This window comes from Panthera onca, chromosome D2 (genome assembly GCF_046562875.1).
Source record: "Panthera onca isolate mPanOnc1 chromosome D2, mPanOnc1 haplotype 2, whole genome shotgun sequence".
Taxonomy (NCBI): Eukaryota; Metazoa; Chordata; class Mammalia; order Carnivora; family Felidae; genus Panthera; species Panthera onca.
Window position 1 is genome coordinate 32,657,250 of NC_138349.1, and position 17,388 is coordinate 32,674,637.

Sequence of the window (17,388 nt, forward strand, 5' to 3'; positions counted from 1 at the left end):
TTGTTACATACTCCACATACACAGAGCCTTTATTCAGATTAGAGAAGTCCATAGAGTAGGTATTGCTCATTTTCTAATTTCTTCCAGTCCAGATGCAATTTGTTTCAGGGGTCATTTTTTTTTTCATAAGAACTGTTGCCTAGTAATATAACTGGCACTCCCATCTTTATCACATTTCCAGGGAAACAAATCCAGAAAATTAACCCAAAGCCAAAATTGTCTATAAAGGAAGGAAGGGGGCTTGTCAAATCATTTTCCAAAGATCCAATGAAAAACCTATTGATAGTACTTTGGAATAAAGATTAAATGAAGTATTTGTAGTCACAGAAGGAACAAGTATTACAGTTTAGTCTCAAGATTCCGCCCCAAACTGACCACTTGACATGTTCTCCTACCCTCCTTGTTCTCACCTGACTACACATGTAAACTCGCTTCTCTAGTGTGGCTGACCTGCTTGTATTACTAGATATTAGGTTTGCTCTGCCCTGGCAGGAAGCATTTTAGAGGCAGGCATAGCATCAGTTTCAGGATCATCTGTCTCTGGCACATGTGTCTACATTTGCTTCCCATCCATCTAAACAGACTCACCTCTAACACTTGTGTGACATTCATTCCAAGCCACTGCCCTGCTTGGGCTTGTGGTTCTACTTTAATCTCTGGCTTCTAGGTACCTTTTGTTCTAGATTAAGAGTTCTTAATGTGGGGCTCAAAGGTCCATCTCAAGGAACCATGATATCTTTTAGACTGTATGCAAAATTTGAGCATCCATTTTTCTGCTTAGAAAATCCTTAGCTTTCAACACATTCTCCAAAGAGTCTTGTGATCCCCTGAAGAGTTAAGAATGATGTGTCTATTGAAGACATTATGCTAAGTGAAATAAACCAGTCACATAAAGACAAATACAGGATTCCACTTATACGAGGTATCTGGAATAGTCAAATTCAGAGCAGTTAAAAGCAGAATGGTGATTGTCAGGAGCAGAGGGGAAAGAAGAGTGGGGAATTAGTGTTTTGTTCAATGAGTGGAGTTTGTTTTTGGGAAGACAAAAAAGTTTTAGAGGTAGATGATGGTGATGGATGCACAACGTAAATGTACTTAATTCCACAGAATTGTACTCTTGAAAGTAGTTAAAATGGTAATTTTCTATTATGTACATTTTAACTAACACACACACACACACACACACACACACACACACACACACACGGCTGGTCTAGACAACCCTTATATTTTGCTGCCAGCTGTTGACCTGACTGTGCAGGTTATGATTCAGAGTCCTTTCTCAAAAGAGAATCAAGTAAGCAATATGCAACTGTGAAATAATGCCATTATATAAGGAATAGAAAAGAAAATAAATACAAATATGCCCTTCTATTACAAATACCTGAATCAAATTTGAAGTAATGTTTTAAACTCTCTCAGCCCTAATCTCCTCAGCCACATCTATGTCCACAGGAACTGGGAAGATAAAGAGTTAGCTTTCTTAATGTTTTATCCCTGCAGGACGCCTTCAGCAAACTGCTCATAGTTTAGGTGTCCTGGCTGGACCCGATCCGCAGTCTGGTTTTGATATTCCTTAAGGAAGAAAAGCCTTGTTAACACGCACCTGAATGTGACTGTCAGAATCTGTTTATGGATCATTATGAGAAACACCTGTCTTAGCTTTTCATCTTGGCTCTAGATGTTTGATCAGCTTCTCTTTCTGGGTCCTTCCCCTTTGGTCTCCTGCATCCTGATGAGGTCATCTCCTTTACATATTTTAGAATTTTTTTTTCAGATCATAATGTTATTTTTATATTCCGTATAGAAATAGACTATAGAAATTACTATTTCTCTGTAGCCACAATAGAGATCAAGTCTTAGAATCAGGGGCAAATCCTGCTTGCTGTTTGAGCTGGGAATATGTTTATTCATCTTTCTTTCTTGGGCAGTTGTGCTCCAGAATAAGGTCATCTATTTCTCTTCTGCTCAGGAACCATTCATACTCAAATTCATACTTGTTTTTTCATTTTATATATCTGTCAATCTTTTCTGAAAGTCTTCATGTGTCAAGGCCTAACTGATAGTTTTCCTGGCTGTATATGCTCTTCAGAAACCCACTCAGGTGAGTTTTAATATCTAAGCTGGCCTCTTACATCCCTTGGAAAAGTCTCTTCTAGGGTGGAATATTGTTTATACAAACATGCATTGGAATTGAACTCACAAAAATTAAGTGCTGATGAGATGGGATGGGATGATAACGTTTAGGGTGAGTATTTTTTCCTTTATTTATTTATATTATGTAATTAAAAAGTAATCTTAACCCTATTCAGAATGCTTCTATTTGGGGAGGTGCCTGGGTGGCTCAATCGGTTGAGTGTCTGACTTCAGCTCAGGTCATGATCTCCTGGTTTGTGAGTTCAAGCCCTGCATGCATTGGGCTCTGTGCTGACAGCTTGGAGCCTGGAGCCTGCTTCAGATTCTGTGTCTCCCTCTCTCTCTCTCTCTCTGCCTCTCCCCAACTCACACTATGTCTCTGTCTCTCAAAAATGAATAAACATTTTAAAAGTTTTTTAAAAAAAGAATGCTTCTATTCATAATCCCAAGAATTATACTGAATGACAAAACCACCTTCTTCTTTTAATACCTCATGAGGATACACTGCTCAAAATCAGATGGTTCAAGGATACATCACCAAGTTTCTTCCTATGGCTGTGGTAGATGACTCTTTAAAAGTCTGGAAGAAAAAAAATCATTCTGATTCTGTTCTTGGGGTATGATTTAGGAGACTCCATACATCAGATAGACATTCTGTTGCCAGAATGGACCTAAAGGCAATTATTAAGGGAAATGCTGACTTAGTTCTAGGAATTCCTGACTTTGCCTTTAGGTACTAAGGGGGATGGCCTGTACTACTGAGGTCAAAATCTGTGATCAGTTTCTTAATCTCCATGTTAGGAATTAGCCTTACTTTATAAACCTTTAATTGATTGGTGTCTATAACCTGTGGGCCCATATTTAAACAGCAACTGGGAATAGTAACATTCTAGGCTATCTTTAGAGAACATATGGTCTCAAAAGGTCAGCTCCCCATCTTCCAGTTTCCAGCTTAGATATTTATGGAAGAGGACTTGAAAGATACATGTCTCCCCCTTTTCCAGCTACTCTGAATTCTTCCCTTCTATCAAGCTGAGTATCTATCAAAGACCTACTGCCTCATTCCATTACAGAATTGCTATGACTGAGTTGGCTTTTTAATATTCTGCCTCTAGCTTATAGTTGCTATAAGAAATTGCAATTTAAAAAAATATGGTCAAAGACATTGTCTAATGAAATCTCCTTTATAAAATATCCTTGGGAATCAATTGTGGAATAGCTCTGCTTTGTCCTGGGACCCAGTATGCTGGGTATAATGAAAACTATGTATCTTGCTATGTCTTATTTTTCCCCTTGGCTACTCAGAAGCTCAGAGCTAAATGCACACACACACACACACACACACACACACACACACGCACCCCCCCCCACAAGTATATGTATACATATGGAAACAAACAAGTGTTTAATGTTCTTTAATTCCAGTTCCCTCTTGAATTTGTTTTACATTCTTTCTTGTTTATATAAATGATACAATGTGATCTTTAAAAAATTTTTCTAAATTACCTCATAAATAATTCTCTACAGATGTTCCCTTTTCCTTTTTGGTGTTTCTGATTTGCCTACAAATTGGATTCTGTCTAGCAACCAATGTAGTCAAACTGAGAAAAACAACATCGACAGTTTTTTAATACCCTATTTAAAGAGTAAGAATTAAATCACCAGCGCTGAATGTAATTGTGGCAAACATTCCCTCCCTGCAAATTCTCTGTGGCTTGAGAATACCCAGGCTAATTGGTCCTGGAAATAATTGGAATGCAACTGGATTTTTGTGTTGCAAATATTTATGCTTCCAGATGAAGAACTTGGCAGTGGGAACTTCTGCAGGTATAACAGCCGAGGGTGAGGACCATTAGGACAAAGGGCTAACCTTACTAAGGGCCCACATGGTACTAGGGTACGTTAGCTTTCTGCTACTGGTGGTGATATGCTGGAGGTGGCTCTTATCCACTCACAAGAGCTAATTGTTAAAATTTCAAGAGTTTTTGGGCCAGTTGATATTATGGTGATTAAAATGGGCCATGGTAGGAGTACTACCATGTAAACTGGCAAATGCCACAATTTAGCCCCTCCATCCCCAGAGAGCTGGTTGTTAGACATTTACTAGTCCACCACCACTTGTCTGGCTTATCACACACAACTAGCAAGGAGACAGGTAATTCTGTCCCCATTTTATAAATGAGGAAGCAGACCAAAAAAGTTTTGTTTAGGCTTTAGGGAGAAATTACAGAGGGGAAAAAAAAAGTTCTGTAACAGAAACTGCCAAAGCAGGAATAGGTACAGGTACAGTGCTGACCTTAAGGGCTATATTCAGAGAAAAAAGATCTTATTCAGAAGAAAACAATGAGCTAATCTAAGGAGACTGCCAAGTAGAGGTTCAGAAGGCTATAAGGAGAACAATTTCAGCGAGGGACAAAGAGACCAAACAAAAAGGCATTCAAGGGGAACTCAAGTCTCCTCTACCCCTTCAACTCTGCTTCTCCCTACCTGGTTGGAAGAATCACATTCAAAGGCAAGAAATTCCACCACCACCACCCTCAAGTAGAAAGGGTTTGCTCATGCTTGAAGACAAGAATTGGGCTCTATTTCCCTGGAGGTGAAACTTTCAGAAAAGTTAAAAAGTCAGTACACAATAGTACATTTCTTTTCCTCCAGATGTACTTCCTATCAGTGACTGGAATGGAAAGGGCCCTTGGCTGTCCCCAGCACCCCTCGCTACCTCCCTCCTTTTTGTGTCCCCCTCTTTTATCTTCCAGCAGTTAGATCCAAGGCAACTGCGTTGGCTCAGAAAAGTCCAATATGGGCTGCCAGTGCCAGTTCAGCTATAGGGCATCCAGGTGAGGTTCTAGTTGGTAACGAATTTAGGTTCGGAGCTAACTAATCACCAAGCCTTACTCTGCCAGGCATTGTTCTTGCATGTTATTTCCCTCAGGAACCTTGAGGGGAGGAGGAACTATGGTCTGGGCCATGGGTAAGATAAGCCTGGATCCATGGTACCACCCATTATTGTTTTCCCAGAGACCGTGGGAATGAAGAGCTCATATAGTTGACAAGTGGCAAATCCAGGATTTAAAGCAGGTACTCTTACTACAGGGCCTGTGCTCTATCCAGGGAGCTCTTTCTGTGACATTGGGCTGAGCCAGGAGACCTTGGGTGAAGCTCTCCTGCAGGGGTCCCACAGGAGAGTTGAACCTCTCTCCTCATATGCTGATCTGTTTTCTGGGAAAGGGAGAAAGAGTGTGAAGGCAGATAAAAGTCCTTTTTTTTCTATGAGTGATATCTTAAGTAATTAAGTAATTAGTTAATAATTGGTCTTAATTGATGGTAGCTAATTTTGCAATCTATTACTAAACTATGATTATAATGCTTGGTCTCCAGGACCAAAATATGAAATCTGAATCATGAGTAGTTCAAGCAGCACCTCTTCTACCTCTGCTCAAATATTTTGTCTTATTCTAGAGTAATTAAAAAGGAATTTGGAGCTTGGATTCAACTAGTCCCCCAGCTGATCAAAATGTAGTATAAATGATGCTATCTTCAGTATTTCCTTGGGATTTCCTAAGTTTCTACTTGAGTTTATAGAGGAAAACCTTTAGCCAAGACATCTAACTGCTACCTCTCCTTCTTCTGACATTCATGAAGCCACCTATGGCAGATCCCAATGGGTGCGCCTATCCATCAGCCAGCTCGTTCTTCTGGCTTACAGATTCCTGATTTCACCCATGTAGAGGAACACAATATGTGTAAGAAAGACTCTCTACTTCCAAGGATGAACAAGGATTAGTCTAAACCAAACATGGTAATCCATTCCCCCTTGTTCACAGATGGGTTAGAAGTGTGTATTTCATCAAATTCTGGCCAATGGCATCTGAAAAGACAGTTGTTGGCACTTCTGCAAAATTGGACAGAAATGTATGCAAGAGAAACTTCCTCCTCCCCTGCTTTAGTTTTGCATATGAATCAGAAGCTGCCATCTTAGCACCACAAAAAAGGGCAAGAAGATAATAAGAAAGCTGATCCAAGTCCTAACATTGTTAAAACAAAGACTTAACCCAGAATTATCTACTTCAAGGCTTATTATCATATGAGAGAAAAATAAATCCTATTACTTAAACACCATGTAGACATATACTCTATAACTTGCAACCCAAATCATCCTAATCAATATACCTTATTATTTTACAACTTACCCCAAAATCCCCGTGAAGTGGTGGCAAGAAAATCCCATTGAAGGAACAGTGGGAGTAAGGGCAGTAACTAGTGTTGAAGAGTTCAAGGATGCTTTCATGGCATTGTTGATAGTTTCCAGTGCCTTGGATTTGAAACTGATCGAATGGAAGAGTCATCTCAAATTTCTTGGTGCAGGGGCCACTGTAAAGTTCACTTACATTCATTACTATTTCATATCCAGGGTGAAAGCATGGGTCCCTGAGGATTCCATTTGTACCCTGAATGGAAAAATCACATGAAGACATCATGTGCAAATATGTTGGGTACAAAAGCACCACTCTGCCTTCATTAATGTGTAGGAATTTTACAATATGTTAGCGTTGGCATCAATATACCCTTGCCATGCCTTTTTCACCCTTAGCAATAGTCAGATTTGTATAATAGGCACCAGAAGTGGTATCAGATGTAAATGAACTTTCACTATTCATAGAAAGCTAATAGAGTTCAAGCTGGAAGAAATGCCATTATTTTGGAATGTCCCCTAGTGCTTAGTACAAATGAAAGATTCACAAGGAAAACTCTCAAGGCTCTCACAAGTCCAAGCTGGGGTAGTTCTCCAGGAGGAGTCTGCCCACACCCCATCCCCACTTTCAAGCAAAAAATCAGAAGCTCCAACAGCTGAAAATGCCTTAGAGCATTTAAGCCAGGAGTACCAAAATGACTTTTAACCCACACCTCAGTATGTTCAAGAGAAGAAAGGGGGCTGGTATGAAAAAAGGCTTAATAGAGCCTTGGGGCTCAGTAGGTATCTCTCAGTAGCTCCTATTCCAATGGGAGGTGCCTTATTGACAGTGCTTCTGAGAACCAGAGTGAGAGCTTTGGAGGAGAGCAGGGAACTGGTTGTCCTTTCAGGGGAGACAAGACTCAGCTGGATGTGACATCCTTGCTGTGTGTGTCAGGGTGTGCCTGGTACTCACATGATTTTGAGTATGTTTAACTTTTCTTGTCTTCAAGAAACAAAAAGCGTCTGGGGAAAAGACTTTAAGTGTTGATGGATAAATTCTGTTTTCCCTGAGTGTTTTTCTCCTTCTCTCCAGGTTGTTTCTAACAGCCCTGTTTTCTGCAGTTTGTTGGAAATGGAGACTAAAAAGTGCTAAAGAGCTTATAAATTGCACAATCCCCCAACAATACTCTAGCACGTAGTTTTCACTGTCAAGCCCACAGGGGTGAGAAATTATTTGCCAAGAAAGGATTTGAGTTGTGTCCTTGGAGACAGTGCAGTAAACAAACACAGGAGGTGATGTCTGGATGGGACGATTCACAGGGGTCGACCAGATGTAGTTAGATATCCTGTTTGAAAAGGTTTGGAAAGTACAGTAACCAAGTTCAGACCAATTACTGAAGTAGAAAGAGACAACAACAGGATGTGGGGGCTGGTGGCCCAGATGTGGGGAGGGTGGGTCTGGATTCAGTTAAACTTGCCTGAATGTCCTTGGCCAGTTTCTGCCTGAGCGCTTGATCCTTCCCATAGCATAAGAAGCTGTGCGTGTACACGCTGTAGTCCTTGCCATAGAGGCGAAAGTGCAGAGCGTTGCTTGGAGACTCAATCCTCTCGTTTTGGGGCACAAAAGTGATTTGTGTAGAGGCTCCCCCAAGGTCTAAAGCTCCATAGGTTCCCTGAGAATTGCCTCCATTTGGCTTCAGGTTGAGCCAACTCAGTTTCTGAAAGAGAGTACAGTCATCAGTGGTAGCAGTTTCTGGACACCTTTGTTTCACACTATATCTTGGACTCAGGGACTTTCTAAGGTGAAGAAAAGGGGGCATAAGGTGACACAAAGGTCACTGAGGGCTCCTGAATCTGGATAAGATCAACAGCAGGTTAAGGGACTTTGAAGATAGAGCTCAGACTGCAGCAACATAGAAGTGGCATAGCCAGTGTTTATGAACAAGGAATGTGGGCTGAAAAGACTCAAGTTCAAGTCTCCACTCATTTGCTCATTAGCTATGTGACCTGGAACAGAATAATTACCTTCTCTAGGCCTCAATTTGAGACTCTAAAATGAGGGAATTCCTCATATTGTTCTGAAGATGGAATCAGACAGTACATGGAAAGTGCTTAGCACAGCACAAGACACACAGCACTAGGCAAATATTTGCTATTTTTATTTTTAATGATAGATTTTTTACTTCCTCTCTGTCTCCCTAAGGTGAAGGTATGATTTCCTCATCCTCCAAGAGGAAACGTTCTTATGCTAAAATTCATCAGAATACCGCTGGTGACCCTTGCAACTGTGGGGATAAATTACTTCATCCATTCATCCATCATTCATTCTGGCTACCGATCCAAATCCTGCCTGAGATAGGAATGGCACTGACCTCCTGGGAGCTACCTCCCTTGGGTGCTGTGAGATAATCACCTGAGTGAATTTTCCCAGCAGGTAGTTGATAGTAATCCAGCCATAGGCACCTTCCTCTTGGCCAGTGATGATTCTAGCACCGTGGAAGTCAAAGTGGTAGTTGTTGAGGCTCTTGGTCACCACACTCAGGACTTTGTCTGCCAACTGTTCATTTTCCATCCTGCACAAAGAAGAGCTGAGTTTACCGGTTTTGTTGAATAACTACAGGTACTCATTTCAGTCAGAGCTTCCAGCAACACTCCTAGGAAGCAAACCATAACTCGCTGGAAGAAACAGAGATAGAGATCCACACACACAGCTGTCTGAGGAGCCCTCCTTTTGGGTGAGGCAGAACTAGTCTTTTGGTCCCCCCTCTCCAAATCCAAATCCTTCCAGTCCCTACATAGACTGCTCTTCCTAAAATACCATTTTTTGTTGTTGCTCCCTGGCTCCAAGATATTATCAAAGTAATTTTAATTTGGGGGGTGGTGATGGCTGGATATTGGTTATCACCACACCTATAGATGACGAATGCTACATTAGCCATTGCTGGTGGCTTCTAGCTAGTTTCAGAGTCAGGCTCTGCTTGAGGTTTTTAATTAGGGCTGTAGTAGACACCAGGTGGCAAATGTCCTGGGACAGATACCAAACCTCCATTGGAGCCAGACTGGGAAAAAAAAAAAAATCTTATTTACATTGAATCTCAGTTCTTGGGTCTGTTTGAGACATTGAGACCTAAAGAAGGGATCTTCCAGGGCTGTCATAACGAAGATGGGATACATCTGCTTCTGAGATCTAGACTACACAATGTTGAGAGCCTCTAGGTCAGAGAATGCTGTCTTCCAACCACAGCTGAATCCTCTCATCCCTCATCTGAATAGCTTCACACCCTTCCTGTGGCTGCCTCATCCCCAGTTCTCCTCCCTCCCAATCCACCTCTCTTCCAGTGTCGTCATTTGTGTACCATCCTGTAATGGCTACCCATTATCTCCCAGATGAACACCAAACTCCCAGTGTGGCCCACAAGGCACTTCATGCGCTGGACCCTGCCTCTTCAGAATTCCACTTAGAATCCTGATCCTCCCACTTACCACGTGTGTGAATTTGCATGAGTTACTCTACACGTGTATGCCACAGCTCCCTTATCTGGCTAAGAATAGCCAATAATACCTCCTCAAAGAGTTATAATGATTAAATCAAAGCACAGCGCTAACATAGTAATGGCTCAACAAATACAAGCTGCTTCATAGCTATTATTACTATTGTTTTTATTATTATTTTACTATATGCAGTCTATGTTCTATCAATGCAGAACTATTCATGGTCCTCTGAATATGCCCTGGTCTCTCACTCATCCCCACATTTGCACCTCTGTTAGAACGCAAGCTTCAGGAAGGCAGGGACTCTGTCCCCTTCACTGCTGTGTCCCCAGCACTTAGAACAGTGTCTGCCACATAACAGATGTTGGAGAAACATACGTAATAGAATGCGTGACATCTTCTCTGCCTTTAATGTGCCCTTCCCCCACCCTCCAGCTTGTCCTTCATGAATCAGTTCTTGTGTTTCCTCCTCCCATTCTGGGCAGGGCCAAATGTGCTCCCACAGCAGCTCTGAACACTCCTCTGTTGAAGAACTGATTGCCTGTATCGAAACTCTGATCTCCTTGAGAGCTGAGTCACCTACTTTCATGTCCCAGGACAGAGTAGGCAGGCAAAACATGCTGAATGAATGAATGAACGAACAAAAGATAACGCACATGGGTACTCAGTGGTGACCAATGAAGATGTGCTAGTTGTGACTATTTGTGTCTTGGGACCTCTGTGGGTCTCCTCTGGTCTTCCTCCTCCCAGATATTGGACAGCTAAATTGGTAGTCTCAAATCCCAGAGTACAGAGGCTCAACATTTCTCTCTTTGTGCCCCTGCCCCCTTGAATTCTCTGGGGGCAGACGGGCAAGAGGACTTTTTAAAATCATACTTTAAACTCCCACCATTACACATACTAAGAATTTGGGAGTTTTACCCACTTCCTGAGATCTTCTTTCTAAAGTGTTGCCATTCAGGATATTTAAATTTGGGGTGTTAGGGGGGTGTGGCACTATCCCATAACTTCAGAGGCTCTCACAATGCCAAGCCTAACCCCCAGCCACTCTTTGTCCCCACCTGTTTCTATACCTGAGCAACCGCATGCCTGCCGTAGCTCCCAGGTAAACAGGCGTCCCTTGGTGCTGGGACTTTGGAATCACTTGACTGGCTCTTTCCATGCATTCAGTCAGATAAGCATCTATTTCGTTTAATCTTTGAGCATATCTTGAGATTCCGGGACCTAAGGAAAGATGTAGAAGCAGATGACAATCTTTTTTAAAAGTACAGGACACACTTTGATAATATTAGAGCAAAACACTGGTGTCTTTAGAGACCATCAAAGAAGACAGCTTTTTGGTGTGATATATTAAGTTATATATGATGTGATATATTACGATATATTAAGTTGGTGTACTTAGAGGGTGACTCTCTGAACCTGGCCTTGATAAGAATTATTTTCAGGCCTCAGACTGGGTCTGTCCACTGTTCAATAATTTTGCCGCTGGATGGCGCAATTTTCACATTCAATTGCGTAATCTTCCTTACAGGTTCTCTCAAAGTTTAATGGGGATCTCATCGACAGCTACCCTAGAGAGCTGCTTTTTGATGATTCTCCTGTAAAGTTGTAACTAACACTAATGCCTAGAAAAATTAAAATAAGCACAAGGTGCACTGGCTTTTACTGAAAAGACAGGAACCGCTACTAACTAGCTATGTGATCATGGCCAGTACCTAAAATTTCTGAAGTGGAGTTTCTTCCTTTGCTAGAATACGTGTCTCCTCAGAGATTTTTCCACTCTGAAACCCAGTCCCCCTAGTGAAACTATTTTTCCAGTGTTAGAGCAAAACTAAATGTTGCTAAGAAGAGGATTAGAGCCAAGATTCCTTAAGCTTTTTGAAGTTATGCTTAACAATTTCAGCTCACTTTAAAATAAACATCTACACCGTCAGTGCTTTTTAGTGAAAATGTGAATTAAAGATAATGGTCAGATATGTTATCCATATCTTTCACAGGTTTTTAAAAGAGCCTATTTACTTAACAGTAATGAAAAATCAGCTCTAAGTTATCAGCTAACCGTTTTGATTCAAAAAGGCTAGCCTTCAAGAACTGGAGGCTTTCCACTCAACTTTCATCTAAATATTTGATTAGAGAATTCTCTCTGAGAAGGGAAAAGCCCTGCGTGTGTTAGGCCAGACACACATGGGATGAGTCTCAGAAGAAAGGTAGCTACTAAATTAAAAAAATACAAGCAACGCTTTAAAAAAAAAAAAAAGGAAGACAGTGAATTAATGAGAAGTCAATAAAATGAGGGATTTGGGCTTTAAGAAATGCTTAAAGTACTGTCTCAAAATGGACGAGGCCAACATTTGAGGACATTAAGCTACTGGGTAAAATGACTTGTTCTCTTGAAAACATCTCCTCTCTACCACTTTCTTGGAAAACTTTGAAAATTGGGGGACCCTGCAGGTCATCAAAGTAAAAGTCAATCTTCTTGGAGCTAGATTACCTGTCTGACTAAAAATATACAATGGGCCCCTGACTCAGAAGGCCAAGAGAGATAAAGGTAAAAGAGGATGGTGCAGTGTGGTAACATTCAGTGCATGTTGGGGCATTGGGTGGATGGAGTGGAAGGAGCTGAACGGACAACTCTAACCTGTTCTGTGACCTTAGGAGAAAACTAACTAGGAACAAAAGTCAGTATGTAATGCGGTGATTCAGAGTAGCATCGAGCCTGGAGTGCAGTTAAGAGACCTAGATTCTTGTCCTGGTTCTGTTGCTACCAATAAGTCACTAGTCTTCCAGGTTTTTGCTTCCTTCTCTGAGAACATTGAACATTCAATCTGAGAAGACTGAAATGAGAAGATTGAAATGATCCACGAGGTCCTTTTCCAGGCCTAGGAGTCTATGATTTTGGCCTTCCGTGCCTATGTGAAAACTAAAGGCTTTTGAAAATTTCTTCCAAGCTGTAGCTTAGGGGACCAAGATTAAGAGTAATAATTCTTTGGACCAACAGCATCAACATCACCTGGGAACCTGTTAGAAATGCAAATTCTGGGGCCTGTCCCAGACCTCCTACCTCAGAAACCCTGGGGGTGGAACCCAGCATCAGTGTTTTAACAAACCCTCCAGGGGGCTCTGCTAAAGATTCAAATTTGAGAACCACTGGAGAAGTCATGGGTTCAAAGTTGAGCAGATCTCCATTTGAACCCCAGTTCCATCAATTACTAGCTCAAAGCAACCTTAACAAGTGGCATAACCTCTCTTAAGCTCAATGCCCTCATTTTTATTTTGTTTTTTAAAGTTTGTTTATTTTGAGAAAGAGATAGCATGAGTGAGGGAGGGGCAGAGAGGGAGACAGAGAATTCCAAGCAGGCTCCGTGCTATCAGCGCAGAGCCCTACACAAGGCTTGAACTCATGAACCATGAGATCATGACCTGAGCCAAAACTAAGAGTTGGGCACTTAACCAACTGAGCCACCCAGGCATCTGATCCTCATTTTTTTTTTTTTTCAACGTTTTTTTTTTTTTTTTTTAATTTATTTTTGGGACAGAGAGAGACAGAGCATGAACAGGGGAGGGGCAGAGAGAGAGGGAGACACAGACTCGGAAACAGGCTCCAGGCTCTGAGCCATCAGCCCAGAGCCTGACGCGGGGCTCGAACTCACGGTCCGCGAGATCGTGACCTGGCTGAAGTCGGACGCTTAACCGACTGCGCCACCCAGGTGCCCCTGATCCTCATTTTTAAACCATGGGACTAATATTCCATATGTCAAAGGGAGACCGTGAAGATGAAATAATGCATCTACAGCACTTGGTGCATGGCACACAGAAGTGTCCAGGTGATGGGAGCTACCATATTACTCAAGGGTTTTTAAGTTTGTTTCTTCCTCAAGGGCTCCATCATTAAGGACTGATTTCAATATTATTTTTATAATGACAATAAAATAGCAACAACAGCAGCTCCACTATGTTCTTTTACCCAACTTCCTTTTTCTCATGAGTTCCACTTGCCACACATGTTCTCATGTATGTTTTCCTCGTGTTCTCATGCCCCACTGTCTCCCCTCCCCCCTTCTCCTTCATCTTACCTTTCAGCTTGCACTCTTCTATCTGGTGCACCACCCCTGTGTCATTCTCCTTTTCCGCTGGCCACTTATAGATGTACAAACTCGTGTGAGAAGAGCCTGCATCCAGCACAATCCCATACTGAGAGTAAAACATATCAAGAATTTATCAGCATTACAATATTCTTCTCCATACTCAGCTTGCAACAGAAAGGAGACAAAGATAGGAGTTTTCAAAAACGAAGAGAAGGATTTTAATTCAAGACAGACATGGGGGTGGAGGGGGTATGCCTGGTGTCGCCCTGATCACAAGACCTACCAGGATACCAATCCCTCTAGAACAGTGGCTCTTAATGCTGGTTGCACATTAGAAATATCCAGGCCTTACCCAGGATGGGGCCTGAGACTCAGTATGAATTAGAAGCTTCTCAGGTGATTCTAATGGCCAGCCAGGAATCAGAACCATATGCTGAAGCAGCTAAGACAATATGGATGGAACAGACAGCCATGAAACCGGCAGTGCCCAAACTTATGTACACACTGGAATCATGTCAGAATCACCTAGAGAGCCTCAGAGGCTACTGATGCCCGTGTTCCATCCCCAGATATGTGGTTTAATTGGTCTGGTATGTGGCCTGGGCTTTGGAAGAGACACATGGAAAATACTAAGCGTGCCTGCTTTTTAATTATGAATATAACTATATATTGTATTCAATAAAACTTTTAAAATATGTATTTTCATGTTTTGGGCTTTTGCATCTAGGGGGTATGAAAGCAAGAATAAAGGAAGAAAGATGATGGGAAGACAGGGGGAGAAGTCAGTATGAGAAAGAACTAGATGGTCAGAGGAGAAAGGGGGAAAGAACAAAGTCCTCACATTACATTTCATGAGTACGTTAAATGTACCAGGGAGATGTTGTCTGAAGCTTTTTGTAAGAGTTATTTGACTTGACCGTCAAAACTGTGCTGTAGTGTAGGTACTCTTTTTATCCGTGCTATAGAGGTAAGAAACTAAAGTACAAAGAGGTTAAGTAATTTACTCAAGATACAGAGCCAATAGGTGACAGAGCCTGGATTTGGATCACAGTCACACCCAAGTCCTCATGCTGTATATACAGACAAACACAGGAGCAAGGGCAGAACAGCAGCTCTCAAACTGATCCCCTATTAAAGGCTTTTAACAAGGGGTAACTGCAGCCAAGTGCACAGATTTTAGGTGTGCATCCCAATGAATTTTTGCATATGTGCACATCCATATACACCACCACCAATATCGAGATTCAGAACATTTTCTACTCCTGAGAAGGCTTCCTAGTGCCCCTTTCAGTCAGTTTCTCCTGAGGGTAACCTTTGTCTTGATTTCTATGACCACAGGTGAGTTTTGCTTATTTCTGAGCTGTGGTAAAGAGACTCACACTGTGTGTCTCCTTTATGGGTAGCTTCTTTTCCTCTATACTGTCTCTCAGATGCTTCCAGACTGTGTGCAGCAATAGTTCATCCTTTTTTGTTGCTGTGGAATATTTCATTTTTTACTGCATGCACTATATTTTTATCCATTCTATTATTGGTGGACATTTGAGTTGTTTCCAGTTTGGGACTACTGGGCATATAACCGCCAGGAACATTCTTGCACATGTCATTTTGTGGATATAAGCTCTCATTTCATTTGGATATCTACCTAGGAGTAGACTGCCGAATGCCTTTTTTAATTTATTTTTTTAACATTTCTTTATTATTGAGACAGAGACACAGAGCATGAGCAGGGGAGGGGCAGAGAGAGGGGGAGACACAGAATCCGAAGCAGGCTCCAGGCTCTGAGCTGTCAGCACAGAGCCCGATGCGGGGCTTGAGCGCACAAACTCGAGGGCAGATCGTGACCTGAGCCGAAGTCGGACGCTTAACTGACTGAGCCACCCAGGCAGCCCCCGACTGCCCTTTTTGATCATCTCATCTTCATCTTTGGTTACATCCCTAAGTTCAATCAGGAAAAATGCCATGATTGAATAACAATGTCCGCCATGATTTTGTGAGGAGAGCATGACAGCACATGTACTTTTATTTATCCGCCCTAAACTAGACAGAAACATGAAGGAAAGCAAACGGGGAAGCAGAAGGAAGAGAAAAAGAGGAAGCATTTCTAAAATGTGAGCCAATCACTCTCATCACACTTTGCTTCTGTGGACCTCAAAGTGTGGTCTGCCTCTTGATAATGCTCAGCTCAGCAGCTGTTTTATATATATCCTCTCACACTGTCTTATTACTTGGTAAGAACCTAAGAACTTCCAGGGAGAAAAGAAGACAAGAATGAGGATTCAAGAGACCTCCCTGGACCACTGGGAAGAGCTACAAGTGGACTCTGCTGAGGTGTCAAGCTTTATTCTGTTTTTCCAGATTAGGGAGTATCAGTGTGCAGCAGTGGGAGGATCCTTGAACCTCCATAACCTCCACAGTGTTCTCAGCTCAGTTACACACAGCAGGACTCCCTGTGGCAATGAGCATTATGCCCTTAAAAAGAAAAATGCCTGTATACTTGGCAAGAAAGCAAGCTGGACAGACTCCTCTGCAAGCAGGCTTGCAGTGAGAGGAAACCACGAATTGACTTAGGTATTGACCACTGCCGGCAGAGAGGGGAACGCCTGGGGTGTGGGGCCTTTGGAACCATGGGAAGCCTCCTAGAGTGGAGACAGAGTCTCAGAGGTTGCACAGCAGAAAATTCTGTTGTTCCCTAGCAGGGTCCGTGAATCCTTCCCGCCAGAAAATGTTCCAACCACAGCAGCAGATGATAAAATCTATCAAGGCAGCAGCAGCAAGCAGCCTCTATCTGGAATCAGGACATTCTATTTGTTGACATGAAGGTCACTCTTCCAGTAAAGCAAAGGAATCAGCCTTACTTCTATCAGCCTGCTTCTCGAAGGCCTTACGCAGGGAGGTGGCTAAAAAACGATTGTTTTCACTACATTTCGCTTGTCAAGTGTTTGAGAAGGTGGAGTGTATACTGTAACACAGGCATTGAGGACATTTCACCTTGTGTATACAGCAGACTGGAATGCTAATCTGTTGAACGGTGCCAAATATTTTTTGTCTTCGGAAGTGGTTTGCAGAGTAAAGAACTGGCATCACTTGCTGCTTGAGGGACAGATAAAGCTTGATTGTATGAACATTCTGTTTGAACATTTTGGAAGTCTGCCTTTCATTGTTACAAAACTGTCAGCATTTTTACACATTCCTATCTTAGAGCTAGAAGTTCATTCCATCTAATCTTTGTATTTGATAGATGAGAAACTATGTCCGGTACAATTTGACAACTTGCCTAACAAGTCCAGATAGTCAAGGCCTTAGGAGACCCATGTGGGGCCCAGGTGGCCACCGCCTTTTGTTTCTTTTTCACAGCAGCATTTCCAGTGCATGTTCCAGCGAGCACAAAGCCTGCAAGGATCCAAGCAAATAAACCTTCCCAGAAATCTGGGGAAAGCTGAATGTGCTCTCTCTCTTCCTCTCTCCTGGGTTCATAAAACCCACTAGGTAGTGAATGCTTCA

General features: G+C 42.1%; 1 protein-coding gene across 6 annotated transcripts in view; it reads right to left on the reverse strand.

The window, feature by feature from the left end:
• The window catches only part of ENTPD1 (ectonucleoside triphosphate diphosphohydrolase 1), a 132,206-nt gene that overhangs the window by 11,533 nt on the left and 103,285 nt on the right, over positions 1 to 17,388 (reverse strand). For 4 of the 6 annotated variants that reach the window (XR_013550535.1, XM_078434675.2, XM_060641904.3 and 1 more), the window contains 5 exons: positions 13,876 to 13,993; positions 10,876 to 11,026; positions 8,724 to 8,883; positions 7,789 to 8,028; positions 6,327 to 6,584 (listed from right to left, as the gene is read on the reverse strand). Coding sequence is in view for 4 of the 6 variants with exons in the window: in XM_078434675.2 (XP_078290801.1) it covers positions 6,327 to 6,584; positions 7,789 to 8,028; positions 8,724 to 8,883; positions 10,876 to 11,026; positions 13,876 to 13,993 (927 nt within the window). In the remaining 2 variants the exon portion in view is untranslated. Of the gene's footprint in view, positions 1 to 1,384; positions 5,356 to 6,326; positions 6,585 to 7,788; positions 8,029 to 8,723; positions 8,884 to 10,875; positions 11,027 to 13,875; positions 13,994 to 17,388 lie in introns of all 6 variants that reach the window. The other 2 variants (XR_014135347.1, XM_060641905.3) reach the window with 2 other exon arrangements.